Source organism: Lissotriton helveticus, chromosome 1_1, assembly GCF_964261635.1.
Source record: "Lissotriton helveticus chromosome 1_1, aLisHel1.1, whole genome shotgun sequence".
NCBI lineage: Eukaryota > Metazoa > Chordata > Amphibia > Caudata > Salamandridae > Lissotriton > Lissotriton helveticus.
Window position 1 is genome coordinate 1731897899 of NC_136057.1, and position 21180 is coordinate 1731919078.

At 44.5% G+C, this 21180-nt stretch overlaps 1 protein-coding gene across 1 annotated transcript in view; it reads left to right on the forward strand.

Moving 5' to 3' along the window:
* The window catches only part of LOC144833745 (uncharacterized), a 423204-nt gene extending 403731 nt beyond the window's left edge, over window positions 1-19473 (forward strand). Inside the window, exon 9 of the mRNA XM_078689185.1 lies at window positions 16326-19473. Within this exon, the coding sequence (XP_078545311.1) occupies window positions 16326-17765 (1440 nt within the window). The 3' untranslated portion in view covers window positions 17766-19473. The remainder of the gene's footprint in view (window positions 1-16325) is intronic.
* The last annotated feature ends 1707 nt before the right edge of the window (window positions 19474-21180 follow it).

The following is a 21180-nucleotide window of genomic DNA, read 5'->3' on the forward strand; positions in this document are numbered from 1 at the left end:
TCTTTTAAGATACGGACATGGGTGTTCTTGCTTTCCTTATTTGATGACATTATTTTGCCAGATATCATATTTTTATTTTATTTCTTACGCATGGGGAGATTAACTGATTTGCCCAAAATCCCTGGGGTGCTGTACCAAGACCTAACAGGCATTGGCAAAGCCAGTAGGTCTTGCCTTTGATGTTATTAGCTCTTCCACTGCCTTTTATTCATGCTGTACAGCATGGGCATTGCCAACTTTGAAAATGATTTGTAGCCACGCTTTATAGTAGTGTGGCTGCTTTGCAGTATTGCTAAAAAATAATAAAATAATGACATTAATGCATCCAGGGCTAATGCACTTTAAAAAAGTTGCATTGGCTCTGGTTGCATCCTAGCATTTTTTTAAATTTGTTTTAACCACACTACAAATCATACACACTGGTGTACTGCATTACTAGAAAACATTGCCAAAGCCAATAACTCTCAAAGGTGGGACCTATTGGCTGTGTCCAGGCTTAATACGTGAGTTCACAGTTAGTATAGTGTGAGTCTATAGTTGGGATGTGCATGTGAGATTTTATCTCCAGTTTATAGGAGTCCTTGGTCTCTGGAAATTTAGGCACTGCCTCCAATTATTTGTCATTTAAGGCATCTGTGCCTGGAGTGTTTACGGGATAAGCAGCCACTCAGTTACTTGTCCTTTCTTTTGGCTTGTGCGATTTAGGTCTCTTACTGACTTTAGTTTACCTTCTCCCAGTGCCTGGATCATTATTAATTCGTCATTCGAAACTTGACTATAAGGTGGTCGCTACCTGGAAACTGTATTCCTTCAGGTGAAATACATTTGGCTTAAATAGTCACCTTTGTCCTAAAATGATAACGCAGCAGCAGAAATGTGGGAAACAGAGCTGTGTTTGGCAGGTTCACGTCTTCCCTGACCACACATCGCCCAAAAGCCATCAGCCCTCCCACTCACTCTTTCTGCTTGCTGTGAGCAGGTGGAAGGCCTCAGCACTCCAGAGACCAGTATACTTGTCACGAGGGCCTTAATTTCATTGCATTCTAATTGCATTTATATAGTGCTTACTAGCCATAACTAGGCGTTGAAGTGACATATGGCAGGTAGCATGGCACGCCATAGCCCAAAGTGAATGGTTAATCAAGTGATTATTATTTACTTGTTGGTTATCGGTTAGTCTTGTGCTCTGAGGAAACAACATTATTTCCTCCATTTTCAAATGGTGAGTATTGTGTTAATAGGAGTTAGTTTTAAATTTTACAGTGAGTTAATGTAAGTGGAAAAAGAGGGATGAGGAAATAGAGAGAGGGGACTAACACTGTAAAATGGAAGTAGAGGTTACACAGAATGAGGCACTGTGATTTATGGGAATGGGATGAGCCTGTAGAGTAGAAGTGAATTGCATGCTTTGTAAGGAGGGCCTTGGTTATTTTACTGCAATTTAGTAGAGCGTGAGACAGCAGGTTTTGCAAGGATAAGGTAAACTCAGAGCCACTAAGGCATGCAGTGGATGGAGTGGAAAGACAGTATCATTGAAATAGGAGCGCAGGAGAGAGAATACATAGCTATACATCAGGTTATTGGCATGAAGAGGTTTTGGATCATTGAAGTAGTATGCAATCTGAGCAAGTATAAAGAGTAGGAAAAAAGACTGAAAGTTGATTATCTGTGGGCAGGTGATGAAAGTTGTTCCATCCTAGGTTTCTCCACGTGATCCCCATGGCACAAACACTGTTCGTTCTCTTCTACATAGATACTGAACATCGCCGAAACTGTAATACTAATACTTTACACTTGTTTTTTTATAATGAGCATGTTAGGATAGTGGGTTGTTATATGCGACTCTTGAAATTTAGACAAGTGAACAATCAGTGGAGTTTGCTTTGATCATACTGTTATGTGTTTGAAAAATATGCTTGGGTGTTTCTAGGGCAATATAGTTCTACCTGACAATAGGGGTTGTTTGATCAAGGATTCTGCTGATTTAGCACTTATTTAATATTAATGAGTCCTGGAGGTCATCTGTCTGAAGCCTGAAAGTAAGACTGTGCAGGCCATGTATTTACAATTAGAAGTAGTCTTGCTGCTGAGGTTTGGATTCTTTGTAGCTTTCTGATAGTTGAGAGTAGAATGCTGTACTATACTGTGTTAGCAGAGTCAAGTTTTGACAAAATGAGTGGTGATGTTGTTTGTACTTTTTGAGATAATCCAGGATTCGGAAAGATGCGCCAAAGAATTTTCATTGTGTAGAGGGTGAATTGGGACAGATGTCCACTTGAGTATTCATGGAAAGAGTGGAGTCAAGGAAAAATTGGAAATTTGTTACATGTGTGGCTATATTAGTCTTTCAGTTTTTGACACATCCAGCTTTTGGTGTTTCCATGTCATTGTTCTACTGCTACGAGGCAGGTGTTACCTTTTGATATTACTATGTCCTTAGACTTTTCCAGTGTGAGAATTATGTGTTGCATTTGCATACGGGGCAGGCTCTAGGGCAGTGCGACCGGTGCCACCGCACCGGGTGCTGGCTTCCGGGGAATGCCGTGTTTGCAAGTTTAATATTATTTCGAAACACCTGCTGCAGCACTGGTTTCCTACCGCAGTTTTCGAGTAACAAAATAATGTCAGGATAAATCCTGTGATTAATTTTCTTCCTGAAGAGAGATCGCAGTTTTGTTTAATTGGGGTTTTGACTCACTATAAAATAGCGCAGAGGGTTAATACGCCTGTTGCAGATAAAAGGTACCGAGCAGATCACAAAATGCATAGATGGTAAATAGGTCAGTGAGGTTACTCCTTTTAAAACAGACATCATTTTGTTTCTTGCAGTTTATAAATTAAAATCCTAATATAGGATTTGAACTTATAAATTGCAAATAACAAAATTATGTCTCTTTTAAAAGCAGTAACCCTTTGACCTATTTACATTCTATGCACTTTGTAACTGTACTGAATTATTAACTTTTATCAAAGAACTAAATGTACACTGCGAAGTATGGATTTGAGTGAAGATTAATGTGCAAAAAGTATTAATTTGGGCAGAAATATATTCTCATTATTAAAAAGAACCCCCACATATGGTGTTCTTTTTTAAATTCGGAGTTTGTGCCTTTCTATACCAAGCACTATTAAACTATACTGCCTACCAGTAGGGGCAAGGGGTCCCCTGGCCCCCTTGCTGAGGCCAGCCCCTGCCGCGTTTTCCCGCCACCTCCCTGCCGCTGCCCCCTGCGGCCCCGCCCACTCCCCTGGGTCGCCCACCCATTCGCCGCCTCGCTCCCGCCTCCCAGCTGCTCCTCCCACGCTCCGCCCCCCCACTCTCCTCATATGGCAGAGTGGCCAACGCGCAGCGTTGACGCGCAGCGGGCGCGCCCCAAGCGCGCCGAAGGTGCGCCAAAGGTAAGCCCGTCTGCGCCCGTCCGCGCCTGGACCGCGCCCAGCACCCGAACCCCTGGCCCTCGCAGACCCCAGCCCACCCGCCGGACGTACGACGCCGCCACCCTCAACGCACTCAACACCGGCCGATTCCCGGGATGCTACCGAGCCACCCCGAGACGCACCCACGGACCCTTCAGCTGCCGCTCCTGCGAGTTCACCTGCATCCGGACCTGCACTACACCCGCACCCACCAAGACCAAGACGAGCAACAGCAGCAGCCACCTGAAGTGCATCCTGCTCAACACCCGCTCCGTCCACAGACACGCCGTCGAGCTCTGGAACCTGCTCGACACTACTTCACCAGACGTCGCCTTCCTCACGGAAACCTGGATGAACGCCTCCTCAGCACCCGACATCGCCATCGCCATCCCAGACGGCTACAAGATCATCCGAAGGGACCGCATCAACCAGACCGGAGGAGGCATCGCCATCATCCACAGGAACACCATCCGCATCACGACCAACACCGACGACACCCTGACAACCACCGAACACCTTCACTTCCAGGTCCACATCAACCCCAAGACCACCCTCAGAGGCACCCTCATCTACAGACCCCCAGGACCACGCACACAATTCAGCGAAGACATCGCCGACTTCATCAGCCCGCACGCCCTCCCCTCCGCTGACTACATCCTCCTTGGGGACCTCAACTTCCACCTGGAGAACAACAACGACCGCAACACCACCACCCTGCTGGACAGCCTCGCTAACCTCGGACTCAAGCAGCTGGTAACCACCCCCACCCACTACGCCGGACACACACTCGACCCCGTCTTCTCATCCAGCAAGGACATCGCCTTCAGCCACGCCACCGGACTCCACTGGACGGACCACAGCTGCGTCCACTTCAGCTTCAGCAGGACCACGACCCACCACCACCAACAACAAGTTGCACGCAGAAGCTGGAACAAGATCACAGCCGAACAGCTCGCGACTTCCCTGAGCAAGAACCCACCCACCAGCGCAACGAACCCCAGCCAAGCGGCCACCAACCTCACGAATTGGATCAGCGACTGCGCTGACGACCTCGCCCCCCTGAGGACCCCGCCCAGCAGACCCGGCAGCAAGAAAGCCCCATGGTTCACCGACGAACTCAAGAGCTCCAAGAAGAACTGCCGAGCCCTCGAGAGAACCTGGCGCAGAGACCCAACACCGGACAACATGACTGCCCTCAAGCTCGCCACCCGAAAACACCACCAACTCATCCACGCAACCAAGAAAACTGCATTCAAAGAACGACTGGACAAGAACGCACACAACAGCAAGGAACTCTTCAACATCGTTAAAGAGCTCTCCAACCCCAACGCCGGAAACAACGACATCACCCCTTCGCAAGACCTCTGCAACTCCCTCGCCTCCGACTTCCACAACAAGATCGCGGACATACACAACAGCTTCAGCACTCAACCGACGCACGCCACGACCGAACCACCGCCCCCCACCACCACCCTCCGCGCCTGGACCCCGATCAGCACCGAAGACACCGTCCGCACGATGAACTCCATCCACTCCGGATCTCCGACCGACCCCTGCCCTCACCACGTCTTCAACAAGGCCGATGCTGTCATCGCACCCCACCTGCGGGACATCATCAACACCTCCTTTGACACCGCTACCTTCCCGGAGAGCTGGAAGCACGCCGAACTCAGCGCGCTACTAAAGAAGCCATCAGCCGACCCCACCGACCTCAAGAACTACCGCCCCATCTCGCTGCTCCCGTTCCCTGCAAAAGTCATCGAGACGACCGTCAACAAGCAGCTGGCCTCCTTCCTCGAGACGAACGGATCCCTCGACCCCTCGCAGTCTGGCTTCCGAGCCAACCACAGCACCTAGACCGCCCTGATCGCAGCCACCGATGACATCCGAGCACTGCTTGACAACGGAGAAACAGCAGCCCTCATCCTCCTAGACCTCTCTGCGGCCTTCGACACTGTCTGCCACCATACACTAGTGCAGCGACTCAGCAACGTCAGAATCCAGGAGAAGGCACTGGAGTGGACCATCTCCTTCCTCTCCGGAAGGACACAGAGAGTTTGCCTCCCCCCGTTCAGATCTGAAGCTACCGAAGTCATCTGCGGCGTTCCGCAAGGCTCCTCGCTCAGTCCAACCCTCTTCAACGTCTACATGAGCCCCCTCGCAGACATCGCACGCCAGCACAACCTCAACATCATCTCCTACGCCGACGACACCCAGCTGATCCTCTCCCTCACCAACGACCCCGCCACCGCCAGAGCCAACCTTCACGAAGGGATGAAAGAGGTAGCCGAATGGATGAAGAACAGTCGCCTGAAACTGAACTCAGACAAGACGGAAGTCCTCATCCTGGGATCCTCACCTCCGCCTGGGAGGACTCCTGGTGGCCCCCCGCCCTAGGCAGCGCACCCAAACCAACAGACCACGCACGCAACCTAGGCTTCAACCTGGACTCCTCCCTCTCCATGACCAGACAAGTCAACGCCGTCTCCTCGTCGTGCTTCAACATCCTGCGCATGCTACGTAAGATCTTCCGGTGGATCCCCACCGAGACCAGGAAGACGGTCACCCAGGCCCTCGTCACCAGCCGTCTGGACTACGGCCACTCCCTCTACGCAGGAACCACCGCCAAACTCCAGAAAAGACTTCAACGGATCCAGAACGCCTCAGCACGACTCATCCTGAACATCCCCCGTCGCAGCCACATCTCCACACACTTGAGAGACCTGCACTGGTTCCCGGTCAACAAGAGAATCACCTTCCGTCTCCTCACCCACGCTCACAAAGCCCTACACAACCAAGGACCAGGATACCTCAACAGCCGCCTCATCTTCTACGCTCCCAAACGCCAGCTTCGATCGACCGGCCACGCCCTCGCCGCCGTCCCCCGCATCCGAAGATCCACCACAGGGGGACGGTCCTTCTCCTACCTCGCCGCCAAGACATGGAACTCCCTCCCGACCCACCTCCGCCTGACCCAGGACCACCTCGCCTTCAGGAAGCAGCTCAAGACCTGGCTGTTCGAGCAGTAGCGGCTCCCCCTCCCCGAGCGCCTTGAGACCCTCTGGGTGAGTAGTGCGCTATATAAATGCTTTGATTGATTGATTGATTGATTAATGACATGTGACTCCCACACCTTGTAGTCCTCTGTCTTATGTAACCTTTCCTATGCGCTGAGTTACACACGTATGATTGATTGTCTCTGTGTGTGTGGTGCAAAGTGCTCTGACACCCTACACTGGTATCAGTGGCGCTATATATGCATCTTAGAGAGAGTGCTATCTGTGCATCTGAGAGTGAGTGGCTATGGAGGCTTGGGCACTGTTAAATGGTGGTATTGAGGGAATCCGTGGTGGAGGTGGTTATTGGGGGTCACCAACAAACATTGTCTCACCGGGTGTCACCAGCTCTAAAGCCGGCCCTGTTTGCATAGTTGTAGCAGGTGAGCCAAAAACTGTTCATAAGATTTAGTCTTGGTTTCATGTATATGTTAAGCAGTAAAGGTGAGATGATAGATCCTTATGGATTTCCCATTTTTACATAGAAAGGATCTGAAGAGAAAACAGCTGTGTGAATTTCGTACAATCTGTTGTTTGGGTAAGAGGGAATCAAGATGAAGGTGATGCCATGTATACCAACTTCTTTCAGTCTAAGAAATATTGTATTATGGTGTACTGTGTGAAAAACTGTGGAAAGGTCCAGGAACAGTAATACAGCAACACCATTTTTGTCTGCTATATTTTTGAGGTCATCTCTAAAAGAGATTTGGGCTGATTTGGTCCCTCTCCCTGGGAAGATTCATGTTTGCCGGTTAAAGAGGAGTTAGATTTCTTCTTTGAATTCTGAGATGTGGCAAAAGGCTGTTCTCTGCATAATTTGCTCAGGAGAAGCATATTGGAGGTGGGGCTGTAGCTGCTGTGATCTTGAGGGTCCACGGGGCATATTATCAAGTGGCAGCAATAATTATCTCTGGCCGTGCTTTCCGCGAATTTTCCTATCACCGGGTATCGCTGGAATATATCGCCCTGCTAGCGCTGTATTAACAACGCTTAGCACAATGGCGATTAATATTCCAGCGATATCGGGGAAATGGGACAACATCGCTGGAAAACCAGCGATGTTGCAAGTAAAACGGCGATAACCTTGCTGATACGACCCTGTGGTCATATCAGCATAATCCACCCCAATGTCATGTATACATAAGTCTGGATTTTAGAAGACGTTAAAATCCAACGATAATGGCCAGTGAGCACGATTTCTTTTATCGCTACGCCGGCCTGGCCATTGTTGTAAATATCGCAACGCTTCCTTTGCGATATTTTTTCATGAGCTGCCACTGGTGCGGTTTTGATGCACTGACTTCAGTGCATTGCTCGGCCAGACTATCCAGCCTGGTAAGCAGACTTTCTTTGACCGCTAGGGCAGTGTGCCCTTCCAATGTACCCACAGCCATTATGCAACAGAAACCAACAACACCAGCAGGATGAGCGTGATGTCTATGGCACCGCCCTGAGAGAGATGAAGGAGCGGCACAATTAGAGTGTTCCAGCACTAATCCATTACCCGCCAAAAATGGCTGCTTTTTTTTACCACTTGCTTGTCTCTGACAAAGTATCTCAATGCTGCAGCCAGGGCCTTACAGCTATACATCATCACTGACCAATAATTCAATTTCTATGACTTGCATTTGTGTTGCTAGCTGATGATGTCAAAGCCTAGAGCTGGGCTTAGTTGCTAAGACACTAACAGGACATGGTTGCTTAGAAACAGACAATAGTAAAAAGCAATAACCTGTCATTGTGAAAATATAAAACACCATGTTTTGTCAAGTCCTGTGTTTTCCCGTGCACAGACTATATCATACAAATTATTTCATTGTAGGTTGTGCCAAAAAAACTACTTAGTGAGCATGCTTGTGCACAGGTGATAATGCACCCTATGTTCCCACAGACCATTGCACCCAAGATTGCATAGACAATATATTTTGGTAACACTGCTACCTGCAAATTATCATGTCCTGTTTTGTAAGTCTGCCTCTTGGACATTCAACCAACATTTTACACATTACTAGACTAGACTTAAAGATCCAGACACACAAGTGAGTCAGAAGCCTATGCAAATTCTCTTCGGTTACAGCACCTAGACCCACTCTGGAATAGCCCTCTCCTTACTTACTATCTTTTCTTTCAAGGATAAACCTACAATTCAATTCAGCTTGTTGCAAGGTGAAATGTTTATATGGTATGGCAGAGGAGCCTTACCATGTAATACTAGCAGAAAACACAAAGATGGACCCTGGGTACCCTCTAGTTTACCTTCTCTTGATCCTGATACAGTGGAAACAAGCAGACAGGCTACTTAGAGGAACATGTGTTGAACATGTCACATCACCAACATGGATGATACGTAATTGACACAAGTTGAGAGAAATTCAAAACCAATTAATAAATATAGCTCTGATTTTTATATAATTTTAGACACCAAAACGAAATCAATACATCCAGGATAAACAGAGTTATTGATTTTCAAGCATTAAATAAATCAGTCTTTAGCAGTGTAAAAACAGTAATGTTGCGTCAATGGTAAAAAAAAAAAAATATGCAATCAGTTACTTAGAGAGTGAGTTAAACTGAACCCACTCAAGGTTAAGGTCTCAGGAGTCCTTTGACCAGTTCACAACAGCTAGCACAATTTTACCTAACTCAGGGGAGTGGGGTGCAGAGGTGCACTTAACTGTCAAAAGGAGCTATCAACCATGCTCGCAGTCTTTAAATAATTACCTCAGCAAAAAAGCACTTGCAGGTCATGTTGAGCAAAAACCTGTGGAATCTAAGAAAGGAGCTGGCCCTGGACCAGGAGTCTCCAGGCAGATCGGCTCCATCTGGCTCGGGGGACTAGGTTACAGAGTTGTTCTTGGCTCTCTGTGGTTCTGAACTGCTCCAAAGCCAGTGGTGATGAAAGGCGTGCCAAGAGAGGGTGAAAACAAATCCAGCATATTTACAAAGGAGCCACTGAAGTAGTTGGTCCTTCGTCCAGTTGGATTTCTTCTCTTGGAGCGTGAAATTAAGCAGGTAATAGTTGGACTTACCACCAGCAAGGCTTGGTACATGCAAGCACTGCGTTGAGGAAATCTTCTTCCAGAGGATCAGGGAATGGTGTAGAAGGCAAAGCCTCACTGAGGGTCAGGGTTATAGTTGCCAAAAGCCGTCTGCCCTGTGACTTTGACTGGCCTTGCCGGACGACTCTGGGACAGTACTTCAAAATCGTGGATTTAGCAGTTTGGCCTGCAAACTGCAGGGGACTAGTTCCTCTAGTCCAAGGGAGTTCTTCAACACCCAGCCGTAAGTCTCAAATGGCAAATTTTCCCATTGTTAAAATCGTCTTAGCCCTGATGGGCTGCTGCAAAAACTAGGGGCCAAATGTACGACCATTGATGTTTGCGACTTGCAAATTGCATCAAATTGCGAGTCGCAAACATCAATGTACAAATGTGTCAGTGACACCGTCTGCAATTCCCAATGGGGTCGCAAATTGCATGTCTCATGCATAGTATTGAGGCTGTCGCAATTTGGGACCCCATTGGAAATGGCTGGCACTCCCAGGGTTGGTGGCCTGCTGGGTCAGCAGATCACCATGCCTGGGACTGCTTTGTCAATAAAGCAGTTTTTTTTAATGCAGCCCGTTTTTGTTTAATTGTTTAAGGGCAAGTAGTGGTCCCTGGGATCACTGCCTGCCCTTAAAAAAATGTGCGCACCCATTCACAAAGGGGAAGGGGTCCCCTCAGGACCGCTTCCCATTTGCAAATGGTTTACCACCCTCTTGAAGAGGGTGATAAACTGCAAGTGTTTTGCAACCGCAAATGTGGTCGCAAAGCATTCTTATATAGGGTTCAGAGTCGCTATTAGGAAGGGACGCCCTTGGAATGCCTCTTCCTAATAGCGAGTTGCTAACCCTATATTGCAAGTCGCTATTAGATTTGCAACTCGCGAAATAGGGTTGGTACATTGTGCTACCGTTATTGGCAGTCGCAAAAGGGCAAAATGCCCCTCTGCGACTGCAAAAAACGGTTGTACATCTGGCCCCTGATGTTGAAACTTCTCCATTTGAAAGCACATAATGAGCAGGTGAAAGGACATTTGGCTTCCTTCAGCAAATCCAAATATCCACATCGGATGAATAAAGACACATCGCCAAGATTAATTTGGTAGATTGGGGAGGAGCTGCCTTGGAATATGAGAGCTTATCTGATCTGCATGTCATATTTATATATATATTGTCCTTCTGACATATGGAGGTGGTCCCAAAACCACTAATGCCAATAATACATAGGGCACTGCCTGGCACTGGAGAGTCTTAGGGCCTGATTTAGATCACGGCGGATGGGTTACTCCGTCACAACAGTAATGGATATCCTGTCTACAGAAATATAAATCCCATAGGATATAATGAGATTTATATTTTGGCAGAAGGGATATCCATCACCATTGTGACTGAGTAACCTCTCCGCTGGGATCTAAATCAGGCCCATATTTGCTGAAGACTATTGGAATCAGAGGAACGGCAGGAAAGACATGGAGACATTTCTGCAATGTGTTACCCAAAAGGACGCATGAATGATGACTGTGAGTTTATATCCAGGGAAGATTAGTAACAATAACTATGAGTGTTCTTCTGCTACAGTACTGTTGAATTAATGTGATTTTATGATGCATTGTTTTCGTGAACTTTTATACTAATGTTTGCTCACTATATGCTTGAATAAAGACCATTGAAAAAGGACATCTGAACTCTTTTTGAAGATGCTGGAATAGCAAGGCTTCATACTTCTTCTTGTTTGAGATTGTGAACAAGTGCATTTGAGGATAACCCACGTGCTGGATGATGTTGTGCAGTACTTTGAGAGGTGATCTTACTCTAATTTGTAGGCTATCTGGCAACCCTCTCACCCACTTTTACTAGGGAACATAGGATAAGCCTCACTTATACCATTTCCAAGTCCTTGTGGCGCATCATGTCGGCATGAAGGTCTAGGATGGCCAATTGAATAAAGGTATTGGCATATCCTCATAAAAGGCCAACCCGTAAGGTTACTGGAATGTCATATAGAAAATTATCTAAAGTAAACAAAATACCAAACACTGGTACACTGCAAAGTCCAAAATTGCATATATAAATGAAACTTCCACATAAACAAACAAATGTTAATGTTATTGTTAAAAAGATTTTATATAGTGCACGGCTACTCCGGGGAGTGTCCCGGCACTTTAATAAAAGCTAGGAGACAGACAACGGGGCGAAAAGGGATCAGATATACGGACCTACTGGACAAAAAGCCAAGACTTTAGCTCCCTCCTAAAACCCAAGAGACTTGTGTTAAGTCTCATGGACACTGGCAGAGAGTTCCAGAGCTTGGGCGCCAGATAGCGGAAAGAGCGTCCACCAATTCTGGCCCGTCTGATTGATGGAACTTGAGCCAGAGCCAGGGAAGCTGACCTTAGCGTCCTCGTAGGCAGATAGAATGGCAAACGATTCCTAATGTATTTAGCTCCTGTGCCATGAAGCGCCTTAAAAGTCAGTGAGAGAGCCTTGAAAATCACTCGTTTCTTAATGGGGAGCCAGTGGAGATTTTTTAATAAAATAGTCGCACTGGTTCTACGATGAAGCCCATAAATGGCTCTGGCAGCAGCATTCTGCACGACCTGCAGGCGAGAAAGAAGAAACTCCGGCAGGCCCAAGTAAAGAACATTGGAGTAGTCCAAACGAGAGCCAATGAGCGCCTGGACAGTAACCTTCAGGTGGCAGAGGGCCAACAGAGGAAGAAATGTTCTCAGCATCTTAATAATGCCGAAGCATTTGCCAACCAGACCCATCACCTGAGGCTTCAAGGTAAGACCGTCGTCTATCTGGACTCCCAGATTCTTGGCCCTGGAGGATACAGCTGCAGGGGGATACATTGCCGACGGCCACCAGGTCAACCATCTGGGGTCGGTGGGACAGCCAAAAAACAGCAACTCCGACTTGTCGGAGTTACATTTCAGGCTGTGCCATTCGAACCAATCAAAAACGGCTCCCAGACAGCCTCTGATCTGCTCCCCATCGAAATCGGACCCCTTCAGACTGCTAAAAAGAAGCTGGGTATCATCTGCGTAGGACACGATCTGGGTACCGAAGGACTCCGCCAGAGCTGCCAGGGGTGCCTTATAGATGTTAAACAGCGTAGGGCTCAAAACAGAGCCCTGCGGCACCCCTACCTCAAGAGGTGGCATCTCGGCATAGATTATAACAACAAAAGCACAATGTCCAAAGACTATAAGAAGGCGCTAAAAAGAGAGGTGGGGTGAACAATGACAAGACATTTTGTACAACTGTGAGAAGTGTTTTTTTTTTTTTAAATATGGCATGTAATTTGCAGTTCATTTTCAGGTGTCTCTGAAAATGTGATATAATGTGTTGATGTTAATGTCTGGGCTGTCTTTTTTGCTGTCAAGAAAAAAAATGCATGATAATCACTTCCTGTCTTGCTTCAGAATTTGATCATGACTGTTACTTTAATTCTTTTTGGCAGGGATAAAGAGGATTCCCTCTCTCAATAGTTTCAGTGAAAAAATATTGAAACCACAAATATCTTTGTATATAATTATTGTGTAAAAAATATTGAATACAAAAAATTGTTATCCTATTCTTACAATGTAAATAGCAAAAATATTGAAAAAATATATTGTTGTACACTAATATTGAGGACAAAAATATAATTTTTAACAGATATGTAGATAAAAATAATAAACACTAAATATATTAATATTTAACAGTAATATAGTATATATAAATGTTATACTTTGAAAAAAACGCAAGCATATCTGTGTGTGCATGTGAATGGAAACATACATAATTTAAAACTTATTGAAATAATTATTTGAATGAATATCACAATTTACTATTTCTGTATTTTTTCTAAGCTTTAAAACTATCTATCTATCTATGTATTTATCTATCTATCTATATATCTATATATATATATATATATATATATATATATATATAATATATATATATAATGATATATATATATATATATATATATATATATATAATATATATATATATATATATATATATATATATATATATATATATATATATATATATATATATATATATATATATATATATATATATATATATAGACACACAATACATTAAAAACCTGTACAAATGAACTGGAATCTTTTTGTAAAAACAGACCAATTTAATAACACATAAAACCTAAACAATATACTTTTATATACACAGAATCATCATAAAAATATCCATTTAAACAATATTAACAGAGCTATAAAATTGGTGGATAATAAATACACTATTTCCACTCCAATATCTGCAACAGTAGGGAAAACATTGAACTCAGGAAGGGTAACATATACTGTTCCCACTCCAGGCTGTGCAACAGTCGAGAAAGTGTTGGACTCAGTAGGTGGAAAATGTACTATTCCTACTCCAGTCTGTCCAACAGTAGGGAAAGCGTTAAACTCAGAAGGGGTACAAATTACTATTCCCACTCCAGTCGGTGCAACATTAGGGAACGTGTTGGATTGTGAGGGGAATAAAAGGAATACTATTCCCTCTCCAGTCAGTGGAATGGTAGGGAAGAGGTTGGACTCAGGAGGGGAAACAATGTACTATTCCCACTCCTGTCTGTGCAACAGTAGGAAAAGGGTTGCATGCGGGAGGCCTAAAATATACTATTCCCACTCCATTTAGGGGCTGATTCTGATGCGGGTTGGAAATGCTTTCCGACTGAATCGGGTTGGAAAGGGTTTCCAACCCACTCGGATCGGGACAGTCCAACCGATGGAGTAAAATGCATCCGGATGCTTCCCGATACGATTTGGTTGGACTCCCATTGACTTCAATGGGAGTATATGTTCCTAACCGCATCATAATTGGGCCCTGGGTCGTTCCCGATCTAATGTGGAAGGAGCAAATGCCATTAGGAGGTCTTCCTAACCGCATCAGAATCAGGCCCTAGGTGGGAAAGCTTTCCAACCCGCATCAGAATCACACCCTAAGTGAAACAGTAGGGAAAGTGTTAGATTGCAGAGGGATGAAATTCACTATTTTCACCCCATTCTGCCCAACAGTAGGCGAAGGTTTAAACGCAGGAAGGGTAAAATTATTCTTACGCCAGTTGGTGCAAAAGTAGGGAAGGGGTGGACTCGGGTGGGGGGGGTGGTTAATAATTTATGATTTTCACTCCAGCCAGTGCAGCAGTAGGGAAGGTGTTGGATTGCAAAGGGGGAACAAAAAATTCCCTCCTCCAGTCTGTGAAACAAGAGAGAAATTGTTGATTTTTGGAGGGGTAAAATCTACTATTCCCACTTCAGTCTGTTCAACAGTAGAGAGAGAGTAGTTTGCTTCAAACAAATAAAATACTTTAACAACTACATTAAATGTCAAGAAATATTAATATTAAAATTAATATTATTTATTTAACTCCCCACCTTTTACTCATAAAAATCCAACAACCCACACCTGATATATAACTTAAAAATATCTTGTTCCACAATGTACATAATTAATTATCAATTAAATATTTATTAATAATAACATTAATTATTATAACTAATTCCTTCACACCCTTTACACCTACAAAACCACAACCCACACCAAAAATATAAATAAAAAATTACATTAATTACACAATTTACATAATGAATTATCAATTAAATTTTATCTAATTACTCCCCACCTTATACCTCTAAAAAAAAACTACAGCCTGCATCTAAAACATAATAGAAAAAAATGTAATCACACAATTGACATAATTAATTATCAATCAAATAATAAAAGTTAATTATTAAATAATTATAATTAATTTACTTCTCACCCTGTACCCCTATAAATCCCACAACCTGCTATGGAACTAAAAATAACAATATTATATGAAATTAAATTTAAAAACAACTAAAAATATACAAACTATATTTAAAGAGCATTAACAATAATTATACAAACAATGTAAACATGTACAATTAAAATATGTACTAAAATGCATAAAAATAATTACACAATTATATTATAAACAGCGATATTTTTGTAAGTGATATTAATGACAGATATTTTTAACATTTATATGAACAACATCGATATTTTTAACATCAATATTAATTACCATAACATCGATATTCTTGTCAATGATATTTTTGCACACAATATTTGTGCATCATGATATTACAACTCAATATTTTTGCATTTCATCAATATTTTGTCTGAATACTCTCTGAATTAGGGATGTTGAGCCTCAAAGTAGCACTCCTATTCAGGAACCAAGAAGGTGTTGGTGAAGTATTGTAGACATGCAAGTGCCATAAAATGAATGTTTATAAAGGAGTTAAGGACTGTTTTTTAGGTGTTATATTGTGGAAGGGGTGTGGCGCCGCGGCCAGGGCGACTGACGCTAGATGCTGGGGATCATGGTACGATCCCCGCTCCTGCGGCAGGGGTCTGCCCAGCACAGTGTGACTCTGGGCAATATCTCGCTTAATCTTCCCAACGGCCCCCAGCATCGAGATACCTTTTCGGGGGTGATTCGTGCGCTATACAAGTACTGGATTTGACATTTATATGCCATCCAACTGTTCAGCAAAGGGAACCTATAACAGGTAACCACCATTACAGTTAGCTCCATCCATATTTTTGTTGTCCCTAGGATAGACAGTTGTTGACAAGACCCACATGTTAAGAAGAATGAGAGTATGTTTTTGCATAGTTCTATCTGCCCTGGAATTTAGGGAGACAATCTTTGCCCTAAAACTGAGGACTGATGTAGAGAAGGGACAAAGATAGTGACCTTCCTTATGGATTCCAGTTCCCTCTCCTCTCCTCACGTCTCATTTTGAATTTTTGTCTTACAGGTTGTGATCAAGTTCTTAGAGGAAGACCGAGAGGAAGAGGATGAAGAGTCTTCTGAATTCAATGTGTATGAATTCAGGGAGGAGCAGAGCTCCTGTACCATGGAAAAGCTACCGTTAGCCAACGTGGTAAAATTCTCATGCCAGGAGGAAACGGAGAACAAAATCTTCTGTCAGAGGGAGATGCCCATAGTTGAAGTTGTGAATATTTCATGCCAGGTTGAGGAGCCCATAGTTAAAACAAAGGAGATCACAAAAGAGGTTGTGGAGTATACGATTGAGCAAAAGGAGATCACAGTTCAGGTTCCAAGTTCCACAATCAAGGAAGTCTCCTACCAAATAGAGAGACCCATAGAGGAGACGGTGGAGATATCATACACAGTGGGGGAGATTTCAGTCGAGGGGGCAGACATCTCATGCCAGGTAGAGGAGTCAACAGTGGACAAGGTGGACATTTCATACCAGGATGGGGAGTACACCACAGATGGGGTGGAATTATCATACCAGTTGGTTAAATCTACAGTAGGAGGGGAAGACATTTCATACCAGGTGGTGGTAAATACAGTAGCGGGGGAAGATGTTTCCTACCAGGTTGAGGAGACTACAGTAGAGGGAGTGGAAATTTCATATCAGGTAAGTGAATCTCTACTAGAGGAAGCAGACATCTCATGCCAGGTGGAGACATGCACAGTCGAGGGAATGGACAGTTCATATGTGGTGGGGGAGTCTGCAATAGAGGGAGAGAACAATTCTTACCAGGTTGGGAAGACTACAGTAGAGGAAATAGATGTTTCTTATCAGGTGAGTGAGTCCACCATAGAGGGAGCAGACATTTCATTACAAGTGGAGGAGTCCATAGTTGATAATGTGGCCATTTCCTGCAAAGTGGAGGAATCTACCTTAAAGGAAGCGGACCTCTCATTCCAGATGGAGGAACCTACAGCAGAGGAGGTGATCATTTCATACCAGGTGGAAATGTCCACAGCGAATGAGGCAGACACCTCATACCAGGTGGGGGGTTCCCTAGTGGAGGCAGATGTCATATCATATGAGTTAAGGCAGGACAATGAAATAGAGGTGGCAATGTCATATCAAGTTGGTGAGTCTGTAGTAGAGGAGGTAGAAATTTCATATCAAGCAGAAGGGTACACTGTTGAAGGGGCAGGCATCTCTGCTCAGGTGGAAGATGCCATATTAGAGGGAGTGGACATCTCATATCAGGTGACAAAGTCTACAATGGAAGGGCAGGATACCACATACTGTGTGGTGGAGTCCATAGTTGAAAGAGTGGATATCTCAGACCAGGTGGAGGAGTCGATAGTTAATGAGGTGAATGTCTCTTACCAGGTGGAGATGCCAACTGTTGAGAAGGTGGAGATCACATACCAGGTTGTAGAATCTGCTGATGGGGTGGAGGTTAGCCCTGTTGTAGTGTTAGATTAGCTCCTTTTCTGCTGTTCAAAATTCCCAGTCATCCTCTGGAAGTTCCGCCAGGAATATGCAACTTCCATCACCCAATAAGAACTCTGCATGGAGCACCATTCTTCCTCTCATCCAATGCAGATCAGGCTGGGATGACCACCCCCTAAACCTTACTTGTCCAAAGGAGTGTCAGCCTGAAACTCCCCAATACTACCTACCACAAGTTGTATATTAGTATAACTCACTCAGTCAATGAAATATTCGCCTGAGATCTACGACCTCCACTTACCTAATGGGAATGCAGCCGAGATCATCGACGAGCATTCACTATGTTCCCTGCATTCAGTCATATAGGAGGAAGACAGGCTCTGTTTCATACTGTCCTTTTGCTAATTGAAGTATTCAAGGGAAGCTAGACCTGGGTCTCTTCTACTCTTTCTAACTCAGTGATACCCCAGCAGGAGATCTGGTACTCTCACTTACCCAATGCAAGAACGTGCATGGTCCTCCAGTTTCACTCTCACAGTGGCTGAGTCTGTTAACTTCCAACTTCTTTATACCCAATAAATGCAAAACCTGGTATCACATTCAGGAAAGCTCTGCCTTTGCTTCCTACTAACCATGGGACACATGCTCATCTTCAACCTATATATACTCAGCTGAAGTTCAACCTACCACTACTTACCTATACTGGGACTTTGTCCCATCCAATGAGAGTGAAGCCTGTGAACCATACTTTCATTGACCCAACAGGTTTTCAGCTAGGCCACCTACCTACTGTCACTCACCCAACAGAAGCTAAGCTTCAGAGTCCTACCTCCCATCCACACATTCAACAACATTATTCTGCTGGGGCCTATTACTCCCATTCACTAAATCTTATCTTAGCCAGCAAACCAATAGTGAGCAAACCTCAGCCTTTAATACCAACACTCTGCTGCTCTGATAGTGCAGTCTAGGACCCCTATAAACATTCACCTGATTGAAGATCAGCAAGGGCCACAGTTGCTCCTCGTCCAGTAGGAGCTCAGCCTGGAACTTCCTAGTCCCACTCACACAGTAGAAATCAGGCCTGATACCTCTTCCTTCTCCTTGCGTTATGAGAGCTGAATAAGGGTTCCTAACTCCTATTCAATTAATTGACACATAGCTTGGGACTCTTCGTCATCTATGGGAGTTCAATCTGGGAGTTGTACGTCTTAATACCCAGCACAAGCATTGATTACATCACCCAATGGGAATTTAACCTACACCCCCTACATTCTATAAACCAAAATCACAGCCTAATTCTTAGTCACAACTTTCTCTCTCCACCGACCATCCTCCAGCCAAGCATCAATCGGTTGACCGTTTCTTTTACCTCCACCTCAAGCCAACAATAAGATTTCATAAATCAATTATCTTCAGATTTTCAAAGTCAGTATTCCTCAGAAAAGTTTACAAATCCAGAATTCACGTTACATCATCTGTCAGCCATTTCAGTACTTACCTTACATCAAATATCAACCAACATGTGTTTTGTGAATAAGTCTCTTTCACAAGGTATAATCTTCTCTGGGCACAGTTCATCACTTGAAAGAAGGTATATGGTGACCCAAGGATAACAAATGACACCAGGACACTATGAAGCTTACCAATGCCCATTGACTGACACTGCTCCTTGACCCTGCTGCAATATTATTGTGCCATTTATCTGCTTCAACTAGCAAATAAAGATCATACCCACTAATCTGAAACCAGGTTTATGTGTGGGTATGCATGTGTGCGTGTGGGTTTTAAGATTCAAGACATGTAGAAACTGGTGATTCACCTTACGATAAAGTGCTCTGATGACTAATACAATGGAGGTCCAACAACTAATATACCTTAACAAAACATGTGGAAAAAAGACTGATCTTATGGTAAAAAGATGAATAACCAGATCAAGAGGTATAGCCTAAAAGCGGAGTAAATTACTCCGTTGCCCTGGTTGAGGGACCACCCACAAGACTTGACATGACGGCCCGTACTGGCGGTCATTTATAGAGCATTGGCAAGAACGGTTGTCAGAGCAGCTCCTGTCAATGCAGTTCATTGTTTAGTGCAAGGCTCCATCAGCAGGAGGGAGCCCTGCACCAAACAATTACTTTATTTATTTTAAAAAGAAAATATTGAAACAGGATTTTGTTTTTGAAAAGAAAAAAGAAAATGCATGTAGCAGTTTATACTGCCCTTTACTGACAAGGTTTTCCTGACATTGACGGGCAGTAAAAACTGACCTCTAATTCCACCCATCTAAATAGGGAATTACAGGTCTGCATCCGATGGCCCTCATTCCACAGGGCCATCATAGGGGTTTAATCACAACAGAGAAGGAGTAGTCTCCGCTGTGATTAAACCTATGGTCCACCGTCATATATATTTGTTGGGCGGACATTTATCTCAGCGATATGTATACTCCCTCACCATTGCAACAGAGCATACACTTCACCAAGATATAAATTAGGCCCCAAATCAGCAGAACAAAAGTTTAACACCTCAAAAGAGTGATCATTGTTAAGGTTGAGTTCCTTAAATATTTTTAGACTACTTACATTCTACAGCAGGACTTGAGGTGATTGCTAACTTAAAATTAAAAAAATCAAACATTGGTTCTGCAGACCAGACCTCAGTCTTCAAAATATCCTCAAGTATTGCAACCAAAGTAAAAGTTTTAGAAACCAGAACACCCTTGGGCAAATGCACTCCAAAACAAAAAAAAAATGTATGCCTGGCTCGTTCATGAGCCACCTGAAACACCTGGCCAAAGTGGGAGAGAATATAGCTTCAAAAACCTCCAATTCCTTCAACTCTCTAGATCTCTAGATACTCAAAGACGCAGCGCTGAGAGGGAGAAGGACAGCAGTGCCTACAGCGGCCAGGCTGCCGCAGGGGCTCTGACTGTAATACCGCCCCTCCCACCATCACCTGGAGGCTATCATCGGGCGCATTCTTAAACACCTCGCGTCTCCTGCTCCGTGGGAGACACATCGCTGAGAGGGAGAAGGACAGCGGCGCCTACAGTGACCAGGCTGCCACGGGGGCTCTGACTGTAATACCGCCCCTCCCACCATCACCTCGAACCAATCATCTGACGGATGAATTCATCCTGGTCCTCCCGCCACGCGGCCCGGGCAAAGGGCGGGCCGTCTGTGGCCGTCCGGGGCAGGACAAGGCAGGGCAGGGCCCAGTCCATAAGATCTGCTGCACCAGACTTACCATTGGGCCTAAACTTGAGGAACTTGTATTATAACAGAGGTCTGAGGGTGTTTCACCTAAAGGTCAGGGCTAAACTTCTTATTCCTCTGCACTGGGCTGTCTGTAATTGTTACCAGTTTTATTGTACTTAGTAAAATAGCTTATATATAGGTGTTATGGGGAAACGCAAATCCATGGAGGGCAGGGTGGGGACGGCAAC